General features: G+C 34.6%; 1 protein-coding gene across 2 annotated transcripts in view; it reads left to right on the top strand.

Annotated features, from left to right (window-relative positions):
- The window catches only part of MTDH (metadherin), a 56,568-nt gene that overhangs the window by 25,910 nt on the left and 17,126 nt on the right, over positions 1–13,532 (top strand). Inside the window, exons 3-8 of one of the 2 annotated variants that reach the window (XM_079902196.1) lie at positions 502–586; positions 1,307–1,483; positions 2,883–2,948; positions 4,514–4,750; positions 7,288–7,377; positions 9,547–9,645. In XM_079902196.1, the coding sequence (XP_079758322.1) occupies positions 502–586; positions 1,307–1,483; positions 2,883–2,948; positions 4,514–4,750; positions 7,288–7,377; positions 9,547–9,645 (754 nt within the window). The remainder of the gene's footprint in view (positions 1–501; positions 587–1,306; positions 1,484–2,882; positions 2,949–4,513; positions 4,751–7,287; positions 7,378–9,546; positions 9,646–13,532) is intronic. The other variant, XM_079902195.1, reaches the window with a different exon arrangement.

Raw genomic sequence — 13,532 nt, 5'->3', positions numbered from 1 at the left:
AACAATCTGCTTTACGAAATCAAGAAACCAATAATCAAGTACATCATTTTCCTTCTGACCACTAGCAATAGGTTTTCGTTTTATTGCTCTGAAAACATCATGTTATAGTACCTTATTTATGATGTAAGTTAGGATAGCATGATGTCTAAGGGCACAGACTTTGGAGCCAGATAGACCTATTTCCTAATTTATTAACTTAATGCAACCCAGACAGCCTATTTAACATCTCTAAGTCTTTGTTTCCTAATCTCTAAAATGGGAATAATACCTTTCTAGTGAGCTTTTTTTAAGGAATAAAGAATTGAATGTAACGTACTTATATAGTAACCACTGAATAAATGGTAACCTCATACTATTATTGCCATTTAATACGTTAAGTTTTTTAATCAAACATTAAATTTTTTTGGTTGTCAGCATCATACATTTTATTATGTATTTTACTGACTCCTACCTTTTCAAAAACATAATGAAATATTAAGTAACATTCTATTTTACTTTCAGTCAAAGAAAAATAAGAAGAAATCAAAGTCAGATGCTAAAGCAGTGCAAAACAGTTCACGCCATGATGGAAAGGAAGTTGATGAAGGTACTTGAGCAAGTGAAAGGACTGTAGAAAAATTTTTAATCCTTTTTTACCAAGGTGCATTACATAAAAGCTGCATTTGTTTCGCTTAATCTTTTATCTGGCTCTTCTTTTTAATAACTATAGATTTTAATGTACACATCTGTGACATTGTTAGGAGACACGTTTTTCCCCTAAATTATTTAAGTGTCTAACAATGCTTTCCTTGAAGGGAACTGCCTTGAAATTTAAGGTCTAGCCCAATATCTTGAGCAATTTAAAAGCCGTTCATTTTTTCTTTGTTTCCTAGAAACGTGGTTTGGTTTTTTTCCCATTGTTCTTAAATATACCATCCCTAGAAGGCTGGGTGCGAAATTCTTAAGTAAGCCATTTATTGTCCTCACCTAATAAACCCATTTATTAGTACGTATATATAACAGTCCCCTACTAGTACTATCCAGCAAGATAAAAAATATGCACGATAACTTACATCAATTTTTTCTAAACCATAGATGACAGATCTAATAAAAATTACCAGAATAAATAATGGCAGTTAGCTGCCTAGAACAGCGAGATTAGAATAAATTCATAGGATAAATTAGTATAATCAGCACTCTTGGTTTTTAGTTTAATATCTAAATTTATCATGATACTTCAGATGCCCCACCATGTTTTCCCCCCAAAACTACAACTTTTTTGTCTTCCCCTTACTGAATAACGTTTTTTTTTCTGGGGCTATGTCAGGAGCCTGGGAAACTAAAATTAGTCACAGAGAGAAACGACAGCAGCGTAAACGTGATAAGGTGCAGTCTGATTCTGGTTCATTGGATTCAACTATCCCTGGGATAGAAAATACCATCACAGTTACCACCGAGCAAGTTACAACTGCATCATTTCCTGTTGGTTCCAAGAAGAATAAAGGTATATTAGTGGAACATAAGAGTGATACATCAAATCCAACTCCTTTTAATCAGATGTACAAAATATCATTACGTCAAAATCTGGCTATTTTAAACTGCTTACATCATTGTGCTGATATACCCTTCTTCGTGAGAGTACTGTGGACCACGTATTGGTTTACCTGATACCAGCAGTGTTACTTGTCACATACTGCCTAATGAATGGCCTGTTAAATTAAAATTGCCTTTCTGCCTTGTCACATGAGAGAATGATTGCTGCTTTTTTCTCACGTGTATTGCTTTGCCCCAACTCCCTAACATCTCCATTTCTTATAGTGGACATTCATTAAATGAAATGACTTGTCACCATTCTTTTCATTCCAAGATGAAACAAGCATGTTCTGGATAATACAGGTTCTATCTGGATTTCTTAGCACCCCAACTTTTTGAGAATGCTGTAGGTGTTTGATAAAGCTAGACTGGAACTGCAAACATTATTGAGCTAATGTTCTTCCCAAGTATTTCACATGTTCAAACTATCCAATACTGATGGCTTCTTGATAGTTCTTACATTGCCATCACTTTTACCCTGGAGACATCAGTCTACAGAGTGATGCTGTTCATCTTGCTTCAGGCATTGACTTTTCTTCCTTCACCTTTTCATTAATTGCCAGCACCTCCCACTTGTCTCCAAACCTCTGTCTTAGCCTTGGTGTCTTTTACTTTTTTGCTTGATGATTTGGTGGAATTTATTGCTGTGGTACAGCAGTGACTTCTGCTTATCCATTTTCACTGTCACATATTAGCCATGCTGTAGTGTTTCTGTTGGTGACTACTTTTCACTGTCTTGTGCATGCCTTCCTTGCTAGCACAATCCTATGTCATGCTGGGTTTTTGATACCTTGTGATCATTATGCTTTTCAGTGTCAGAGAAATAGTATCTTTGTTATAACATGTAGTCTTACCGCTTGCCATATTTCCTAAGTCCTGCTCCAAATATTGGCAAAATTCTTCTAAGTTGATGTGTTTGCTTCCAGGATTGTTGAAAAGGCACCTAGCTGGTATTGCTGAGAGGTGGCAAAGTTGAATCCAATTACAGAGCCCAGTTCTTCAATTCCTACTTTAAAGAATCTTGATAACCATTATAGAACAGGAGACTCTATATATACTTGGGCAATTTTCCAGGTCCTTTTTTGGCATTTTAGTTGACTAAGAATATGATAACTAGAGAGCTCAAATCCTTAAGGACATGTGAAATATGCTGTGAGTAAAAAGTGGCTCTTTTCTAGTGTAAGACTTTAGTACTTAAAGGAGCAATTTATGATAAATAATTAGTAAATATTAATTTGTATGTTACTCCTAACTTAATGTGCATAGTGGCCTATTTAGTATTAAATAAATTTTATTTCTATTTCAACCAGGTGATTCTCATCTAAATGTTCAAGTTAGCAACTTTAAGTCTGGAAAAGGAGATTCTACACTTCAGGGTGAGAGAAATTACATGTAACTTAAATTGAAGGCCCATCAAGATAGAAACTTATATGTATGTCTCTTTCCTCACATGAATGACACAGAAAGAAAAAAAAAGGCTTAGAAATGATTTTAATTACTAAAGTAACATAATCACAGTTCAGAGGTTTTAGAAAATAGATAAACAGAAAAATCACTCCCACTTCTAACAGTCTTTGGTATATTCTAGTTGTTTCTCCCTCTCCCCTATATGTAAAAACATTCTTTAATAGTTATGCAATTAATAGTTAATAGTTTATATGCAATTTTGATTCTTGCTTGCATTGTTTAAGCTAATAGAGAAAAAGATTTTTTTTTTTCCGGACTTGGGTTTGATATAGGCATATATGGGATAAAAGACTTTACCCCTGAAATTAGATAAGAAGCCTTAATACCTATAATCTTCTAAACTGCTTCCTGAACAGTATCACATATTTCATAATAAATGGACTATAGTATAGAGTTATGCAGTACTTCACAAATAGAAAATATATTTTATTTACTAGTTTATGATAAAGATTGAATTAAGTAGAGAATGATACACCTTTCCTAAAAACTAAAGTGTAGTAAAACGTAAATTCACAAATGAAGAAGCACCTTCTCGTTTCAGGCTTGTTCTTAACACTGTCAGCTTCCTTCATTCTCATGGTTCTCAATCCTGGCTACACATTACAGCCATCTAGGAAGCTTAGAGAACCACACACGTATATAAAAAGAAACATGTACTTACATACACACACCTATGTGTATTTGTGTGTGTGTGTATATATATACACCACACAGATAATACATACACATGTGTACATATACCTGCATATAAATGTATACACACAAACATAATGATGTCTGGACTCTATCCCTAGAGATTCTGATTTTGATTGGTTTGGGCTGAGGCTCCAGTGTCTACTTTTAAGAAATTTTTCATTTCTTTCAAGGCTTTTTTTTTTTTTTTTCCACGGGCCTAGCCGCTCAGCGGCATGTGGGATCTTCCCGGACCAGGGCACGAACCCGTGTCCCCTACATCAGCAGGCAGACTCTCAACCACTGCAGCACCAGGGAAGCCCAAGAAATTTTTCATTTGATTTTAATGTGCAGCCAGGTTTTAGAATCACTGCCTTATACTATATATATATATGTGTATGTATATATATATATGTATATATATATATATATATATTTTTAAGGAAAGCGCATGTAACTAAGAAGAAGTCTTTATGTTCTTAGTGGGTGAGTATTCTGAGTATACCAGAATATGTGTTTTCTTCTTTGCTCTGTTTTACTTCTTTTGAGCAAGTTAGTCTGCTTTTGAAAACATAATTAGTATATATATTAAGTTCAGACATGCTCGTAGTTTTTAAATTAGCAGTCATCCATGGTGGTCATGTCACTTTTTAAATTCTTCATTTTATCTTTAAAGCTTGAGCTATTTAGAGGATAAATAAAAATATAAATATAAATCAAGCAATTATAGAAACTTGAAAATATCCCAGTTTTAACAGGGAGTCATGTATCCATTTTTAATCTTTATTTTCTTTTCTTTAAGTTTCTTCAGGATTGAATGAAAACCTCACTGTAAATGGAGGAGGCTGGAATGAAAAGTCTGTAAAACTCTCCTCACAGATCAGTGCAGGTGAGGAGAAGTGGAACTCTGTTTCACCTCCTTCTGCAGGCAAGAGGAAAACTGAACCATCTGCTTGGGGTCAAGACGGTGGAGATGCTAATGCAAATGGAAAAGACTGGGGAAGGAGTTGGAGTGACCGATCAATATTTTCTGGCATTGGTAAGAACTGTTAGAAAATTTTAAGTTTGTTTAAAATGCCTATCTGGTACATTTAAAATTTTCCAAGAATGAAAAACAGATCCATTAATAGAAAAATTAGTCATGCTATACAGAAAGAATATAGATTAACTCATCTCACATCCTTCACATGGAGCAAAATGGGAACTAAATAAGTGAATAATAGCATTTATTATTTACTCTTTATTTAATTATTTCACTTGCTTTTATCACATTTGATTATCAGTTTAGCTAACTGATATAATTGTGTATTTTTAGTGATGTAATAAGAGTAATGTGTAAGCAGACTTTTTGACTGATTTCAACAGTTCTACTATTGAGTTTAAATAAAAGTAGTAAATGGAGATACAGTTTATAGCGTCAATTTATATACTATTTTACAGTCTACAAAATGCCTATTTGTAATTAATTTTTCCCCTGGATTCTAAAGATAAAGACTAGTAGTGAGAAGCTTATTTCTGTTGAGAGCCATCGAGTTAAAAGCAACTTAATTTCAGGTGTGTTTGTGTGTGCATGTGTTATAGAAAAGAAATCCATATTTAATATGGAAAACTGCAAAAAGAGAAGGAAAAACCCACTGTTATACATTACCCAGTGACAACCATATATTTCCTTATGGTCCTTTTTTTTTTTTCTTTCCTGTGTACAATTCTGTGGGTTTCATTTTGGTTTTTTTACACAATCCAAATCATACATGCATTTTTGTGTTCCTCCTCCCTCACTTAATATTGTGCCTCAAACATTTTCTTTACTTTCTGTATTTTATTTAATGACCATGTGATACATTGTGTAAACATAGCATAAACTATTTCACTATTCCCGTATTATCGGAGAAATAACTTCTTTTTTTAAACAAATGTAAATGACGTTGCATTGAATATATTTGTTTGGGGGTTATTTCTTTAGGATAGATTCTTGGAAGTGATATTATTGGATTAAAGGAAATATGAATGTTTACTCTACGACATGTTGTCAAAGTATTTTCTAGGAGAATTCTAATTTATCCTGTCAGCATCAGTATGAGTGCCATTTATCATATGCTTACCAAGGTTGAGTATTCTTATTTTTTTAATCTTTTCTAATTTGATAAGGAAAAAATACATAAATTGTTTTGGTTAACTTTTTAAAATCACTAATGAGGTTGAGTGTTTTTCACAACTTTGTTGATCATTTCTGTTTCTTTTGTAAATTGTCTGTTCATGTTCTTTGCCCATTTGTGTAATGGCCTCTGTTTTTTGTGCTTTAAGTTGTAATTCCTTGTGCATTAAACATATAATCCTTTCTGTTGTGCTTGTTGCAGATATGTTTTGCTTGGTTTATTTTAGTTTGGGGGAGCAATAGACATTACAGAGTTTTTAGTGTTTAAGTAGAAAGAACTGTTTCTTTGCATGTTACTTGCTTTTCCCATCACTTGTAAGCTTAGAAAAACTCATGTTGACTAACATCCCTAAGAAGCAGACTCTATATCATTTGCTAATATTGTTCTTCAGCTTGTCCTCCCCTCTTCCCCTGCAATGTCCAGAAATTGTGTAGAAATATCAAGATTTGTTTGGAAGAAGAGACAATCCCTAAATTCCTAGCCTCGTTTTCAGCAGTAATAAAAGCATAAATTTCTATGCTAATAAAGCATCCTTTCACACTTAATAAAAGAAATGGTCAAATTTTATCAAGTAATCTTAAGAACAATGACCTTTTGAGATATTTGCAATTTACTTACAAAACCTATGTAGCATTTTCATAATTAGTACATAAATTAGTTGGTAGTACTTGCTTAATGTTGCTGTAGACAAACTTAAGCAGCAGATTAGAGTTCCTGCTTAGATGGACTAAGACCTTTATTGAAATTGAAAGGGAACTATATTAAATGAGGTTTGCAGTGAGTTGCTGAGAAGAGACAGATGTGACTTGTCTCATGGATGTATATATGTTCCTTAAAATACTCATACGTAAGTAGGCAATTGCTTTAAAATGTTGAGAAGATATCATGGTGTAGTGGAATGAGCTTGTTCCTAGTTCAGACAGACCTATTTGGGATGAATCCCTATTTTTCCACATACAAGCTTTTATGGATATTAGGCTAGTTATTTAACCTGTGTGAATCCCATATTCAAGTAGTTGTAAGGATTGGCTATAATGAGTGTGAAGTACCAAGTTTCAGTGCCTCATCCAAACTAGTAGCTTAATTGTGGTAGATGATCGTGTAGCTTGCTGTAGCAGAGAAAGAACATGGGCTTGGAAAGTAGGTTTAAGTTCCAGTCATGGCTCGGGTGTTTTCTGTCAGCAGGTCACTTAACTGCTCTGAAACTTTGCCTAGCAGGGCTGCCCTAAGGATTAGAAGTAGTTGGTGTAAAGAGCCCAGTACATAATAGACATTCAATAAATGGTAGCTATTGCCATATTAGGTGGTTCTGATTTCTAAGGGTATCTTTAAATATTATTATCATAGTTATAAATCTGTACGTATCTTTCAAGTTTCATTGCAAATTGAAGGTTCCAAGTGACGTTCTTTATTTTAACAGCTGCTTGGTCTAGTGTGGATAGGGGAATGAATACCTCTGAACAGAATTCTGCTTCTTTTGCATCTCTCACACTTAACTCTGCTGTTTCTGGTATGTGAAAACAGTCTTTCATTTAGTTAACAAAAAAATTTTCTGTTTAACTTTAGCACTTGCTATTTGAAAAAAATAATCAGAGTCAAGTACTGCTATCCACATAAATTATAGATATACAGTATAAAGTAGCAGAGGCCTTAATAAAGAAAGACCTAAATTCTTACCTGCAGGTGGCTTAGTTCCTTTCTGTGGTGGAGATCAGAAGATTTTGTGGCCTAACTTAACTGAAAGTGTGTTGGCACACAGACGAATGCAAATAGAAGGCCTTCCCTTCAAGGTCATGACACTCTTCTGTTACTAGTTTACCCCTACCATAATTCTACTTGCAGTTTGGCATTTTATTTCTATCTGCCCTTATTCATCATGAGTTTATAGCTTTCGGGTTATGTGGACCCTCTGAGTATCTGTTGAGTTAGAAAATTCATTATTACTACTAAACTACTATAATTCAGCATTACTTACATGGATATGCCTTTTATTAATAATATAAATGCTATATATACTTAACAAATACTACATAAACATGGGACACATTTAGTTTTGTAATGTTTAGTTCACGTTAGAATTCATGGACCCAGTACTAATCTTGTAGTTCCACAGTGTCTGGAGTCACCTAGTCTAGAATAGAGGTCAGCAAACTTCTTCTGTAAAGGGCCCAATAGCAAATATTTTAGGCTTTGTGGGCCATACCGTCTTCTGTTGCAACTACTTAATTCTGCCATTGTAGCAGTAAAGCAGCTAGAGGCAATACATAAACCAAATGAGTGTGTCTGGTTCTGAAATATTGTTCTTTTGATTTTTTTTTCAACCATTTAAAAATATAAAAACTGTTCTTGGTTCATGGGCCATACAAAAAAGGGATGGTTAGATCTGGCCTATGAGTTGTAGTTTGCCAACCCTTGGTCTCATAGGCTACATTTTAGTTCCAGAGGTACAAGTTAATTTCTTCCTTCATTTGGTGACCTTGTACAACACAGATGCTATTCTATTCATATATTCAGAGAAAGCTGCTAAAGAAATAGCAACAGTGTTACTGTAGTCTTTCTAAGCAGCTAATGTGCTATTTATATATGAATTTTATAGGGTTACTCCATTTGTCAAAATTTATATTTAAAATATATAACTGTTTTGAGTATATTTCAAGCATATTAGTGGAAGGCTAGTAAGATCATCTATAACCAAGTGAAAATTTATAAGTGAGTAAGGACTTTTGTGAGGGGAAGTGTCTTTTATACTAACAGGTATTCTTCTTAACCCTTTATCAGTGGCTCTGAATGCAAAGTGAATATCACAGTCACCTAAGAAGGACTCCAAAACATGTGCAAATTCTGATTCAGAAGGTCTGGGGTATATAAATCCCTGATGGAAAACCACTGCTTTACATTTCTATTCTAAAACGAATTTATGGCTATAGAGCCAAGGATTTTTGACCTGGCATCCTTTAATTTATATGCAAAACTTTGTGTAAGTCCTGGACAGTAGTCCAACCACAGCTTTCATCATATTGCTAAAGGACTGTGTGACCCCACTCACCCCACCTATTCCCCACCTCCTAAAAAAGTAAAAACAGAAAAAATTTAGAAGATAATATTCTCTTGCTTTTAAGTGCACTTGAACTTACCTTGGTCTCTAAACCACCAGCACAACTGTCTTATTCTCTTTGGCTTCTTTCTGCCTTACCTCTCTAGATAGTCATCTATTTCTTTTATTTTTTCTTAGGCAGAAGGTTCTAGCAAGCTCAGACATTTTCTAGTTGTGTCCTTCAGGGTTCTAAGGATAGAGGCATACCCTGAAATTTCCAGTATTTCTTTTATGCTTTATTATTTTTCATGAAGAAGAAAAATAAAACAATTTTTCTTTGACTTCTTGAAATTTGTAGATACCTGGTTTGAAGTATATATTATAAAGGACAAAATCTAAGGGATTGGTACTAGGGAAAAAATATATTTCTGATCAGTGAATTCAATCCAGTGATTATCGTGCTTAATCTAAAATTACCCTCAATTCTGCTTTTCTTTATCTTAACTCTTTTTCTGATGTCTGCAGTTTTCCTTTTAGGAGAAATAAAAAATAATTAAGTCTTCGTGTGCAAAGTATAGAACTATTGTTATGAAACATCATTAGAAAATTCCATTTTTAATTTTATTGCATTCGTTTTCATTTAAGGGTCTACTGCTGAGCCAGTTTCTCAGTCTACCACTTCTGATTATCAGTGGGATGTTAGCCGTAATCAACCATATATCGATGATGAATGGTCTGGGTTAAGTATGTCCTTTTAAAAATTATCAGTTTATTTTTGTTTTTGTTTTCAGAATTTTCTTTCTAACACCCTAATTCATGCTTTATGTTTTAATTTTAATCCTAATTTTTCACCTTTTAGGTCATAGTAATATAGTTTAATACCAAATGTATACTACTTGTAAACTGACTATTGAATACCTGTAGAATTAAAACTAAATTGACTTTCATGATTGAGGCAATATTTAAACATGAAGTTTTCTTATAATTGCTCTGTAGTTTGTCTAGTTTTTAAATTGTTTTAAATGAATGTTCTATTTCTTTTCCTAGTTTTAATATAATAGAGTAAATAGAATATAGAGGAATGGCTTTGAATTCATGAGGTATGCACGTTTTTATATTGGTAGAAAACCATTTTCTTAGTCTCATTTCCAGTAGAAGCATAGGAAAGTTAAAGGCAAGAGTCACAAAAAAAGAGGAAGGGAAAAGGAAGAATATGGTTTTTATGTTCAGAAAGTTCATACCATCTTCATTTAAAAAAAAAAAAAACATTTTCTTTTTCCCCACAACCTTAAATGTTAGAATTTAAAACCCTCTGGAAACAGGACTTTCCTTATCCTCAGTATCTAGTGCAGTTTTTTATACACAGGTGTTCAATAGTACTAATGATAATAAAATCAAACACCTGACTGTGCCAGGCAGTGATCTAGATGGTTTAAGTCTTATGCATATTATTAGCTTGTTTAGTACAATTCTGTGAGGTAGGTATTTTTTTTTCCCACACTTTCCAGTTGAAGAAACTGAGGTAAAGAAAAGTTATCTAATTTTCCCCAGCCACACAGTTAAGTGGAAGAGCTAGTATCAAACTTTGGTAGTCTGGCCCCCAGAGTTCATGTTCTTAACCACTGCATGGTACAACCTCGATGATGATTGTAATCATGAAGGTATGCTTGCAACACAATCCAAAGATTAGTCTTAGACTAGTCTCTGTTAGATTCGTTGAAGCACAGTTGAGGGAGGTGAGGTTGGAAAGGTATATTAGGAAGGACCATGTTGTGAAAAGCCTTGAATTGCTGGCTAAGTATTAGGGAGCCAAGGGTCAGAGTACTAGTTTAGAAGGTAGATCCTAGTTCTAGTCCTGACTTTAAAACATAGTACCTCGGGCTTCCCTGGTGGCGCAGTGGTTGGGAGTCCGCCTGCCAATGCAGGGGACACGGGTTCGTGCCCCAGTCCGGGAAGATCCCACATGCCGCGGAGCGGCTAGGCCTGTGAGCCATGGCCGCTGAGCCTGCGCGTCCGGAGTCTGTGCTCTGCAACCGGAGAGGCCACAACAGTGAGAGGCCCGCGTACCGCAAAAAAAAAAAAAAAAAAACACATAGTACCTCATATGTCTTGGACTTTGTCACTTATCTTGGAATCTAGATTAATTGACCTGTGAAACAGAGCAAATAATCTTTCATATCTACTTCCATAGAGTGTTATGAGGTTTTAATGAGGGAGTGAACATGAAAGCTCTTTGAAAATTATAAAGTATCAGATAAATACAAAGTATTACAAGGATGTGAAGCACTGTTTTGTGGGGGGCGGGGGAGGAAACAGTCTGTACTTCGGGAAGAATGAGCTGCTATATGCAAAATAGAATTGAGGAGTGATTGTAAGAAAATAGCACTGAGTTGTCTTGGGCAGCTGTGGGTTGAAGCTGAGGAAAATGGAGCAAACAGGGCTCTAGGCTTCCCTGCTTGGAAAGAATAGCTCTACTTCTATCTTTTTATTCTTGTGATAATGAAAAACACAATTGGCTGATAAATAAGAGACTGAAATAAACATATCCATGGGACTCTGTACTTAAGTAATAAGTATCAGACCGCCTTTTTTGTTTGTTATGCTGTATTGGCAGTCTTTTCAGTCCAAAGTTACTCTTTAACCTCATTTTCTCTGTGAATTTTATTTTTTGTGTTATCTTCTTTAATGTCGCTAATTTTGGTACTCAGTGAATTTAGTTATTCCTTCTAAATTTATAGAATGCATGAAGTATTTGAGATTACTAATCCACAAAGTATATATATACTATCTTTACATTTAACAATGTGATACGATTAATATATTGACCCTCTGGTTTGAGGCATAAACATCATTATCTAGCAGAAAGGCATTGAATTTACCCAAGCACTTGAATATAAAGTTAAGATGCTGGAACTTCCCTGGCAGTCCAGTGGGTAAGGCTCTGCGCTCCCACTAGAGGGGGCACAGGTTTGATCCCTGGTTGGGGAACTAAGATCCCGAATGCCACGCATTGAGACCAAAAAAAATTGTTTAATAAAGTTAAAGATGCTAAAGTACAGAAGGTAATGTTTTTTAAAGACAGATGTTAATCATTCAATTATCTTGATCATAAAGGAACAATATCGTCATAACCCCTGTAAAAAGTCAGATGTTGAATAGAATTTTGTTTTTGTTGGCACACCAGAGTGAAAGAATTAACGGCAGCATAGTGAATGGGTTGAGAGCATGGGCTTTGAGGACAGACTACCTGGGTTCGAATCTTAGCTTCATTGTTTTTCTGTGCTTCAGTTTCATCATCTGTAAATATAATATTTCTTCCCTCACAGACTTGTTGAGAGGATTAAGTGACATAATACTTATAAAGCCCTTAGAACACTGCCTGATACATTGTAAATATTCAGTAAGTGCTGTGATGCTATTGATGATATTCTTCTAGGAGCATAATTAGTCTACTCAGTGGGGTTAATTTGTAAATTGTCTGTTTAAACACTAGAGAAATTCTTTCTAACATATTTGTTTTATTTTATTAAAGTTAATGCTGAACTAAGTTCTGACCAGAAACAGCTGACAACCATTTTCTTACTGAGATAAAAAGGAAAATAGCTACGGGATGCTTAAACCTAAAACATTATTTCACAAGCAAATTCAATAGAGAGACAAATTCCTTACCGTTTTGAAAAGACAGCTAATATAAAGCTCTTTGGAAAGACTTTGGCAAACTAATGGGAGAATTTTAAGAAATGAGAAATTACTCTATAAATGGAGGGAACTATGCTATGAATGAAACTGTACTACATAGTTTCAAGGAAACTAAGATTATTAGCACCAAGTATATGTATACTTGGTGCTAATAAACTAAGGTTCATTAGGCCCATGAACCTTAAGAATTATGCGTTGTCTCCTGGTGACAATTTTTAGGCTTAGTTGATTGATCTGTTGTTTTAAAGTAGTTTTATTTGGGGAATTCCCTGGTTAGGACTCTGCACTTTCACTGCCAAGGGCCCCAGTTAGATCCCTGGTTGGGGAACTAAAATCCCACAGGTCGGGGGTGAGGGGCGGTGGGAGGGTGGGGGGGAGTAGTTTTATTTGATCCCAGTTAATTTAAAAATTATATAAAAACCAACCTGAAATCAGTAAACGTGGAAAAATCACAATAAAGCTTTATAAAGCCTGTAGAGATTTATGCTTCTATTAATGTTCCGATAGAAGTTGAAACATAGACTACAGTTACTCCTCAAACTTTATGGCTGTCTAAGCCTTTTACAAAAAAAGATAATTTTACCGAGTACTTTACTAGATTTTTATCCCTCACCCCCCACCACCACCGTATTTATTAAGAAAAGAGTTTATATGTTAAATAGTGCCCATTCACTTAAACTTTTTTTTTTTTTTTTGACAAAATAAAGTTTTTTTTCCGACAGGAATCCCTAAGTGACCTGGCTTATGGACAGCAATTTTCCAAATCTGGGTTTCTTATTTGTGAGGTTTAAGCAAAACAGTTGACAGCTTTGGCATTCAAATCTCCTAATAATATTTTTAATGAATGCTTGGTGTAAGATGAGCAATTGGTTCCAGACATCTACTAGATACTTTTTTTTTTTTTTTTTTTTTGTCTGTGCTGGGTCTTAGTT

The sequence above is a fragment of the Stenella coeruleoalba genome (assembly GCF_951394435.1).
Source record: "Stenella coeruleoalba genome assembly, chromosome: 17".
NCBI classification, from domain to species: domain Eukaryota; kingdom Metazoa; phylum Chordata; class Mammalia; order Artiodactyla; family Delphinidae; genus Stenella; species Stenella coeruleoalba.
Note: the sequence above shows the minus strand (reverse complement) of the source record. Positions and strands in the feature narration are given on the sequence as shown.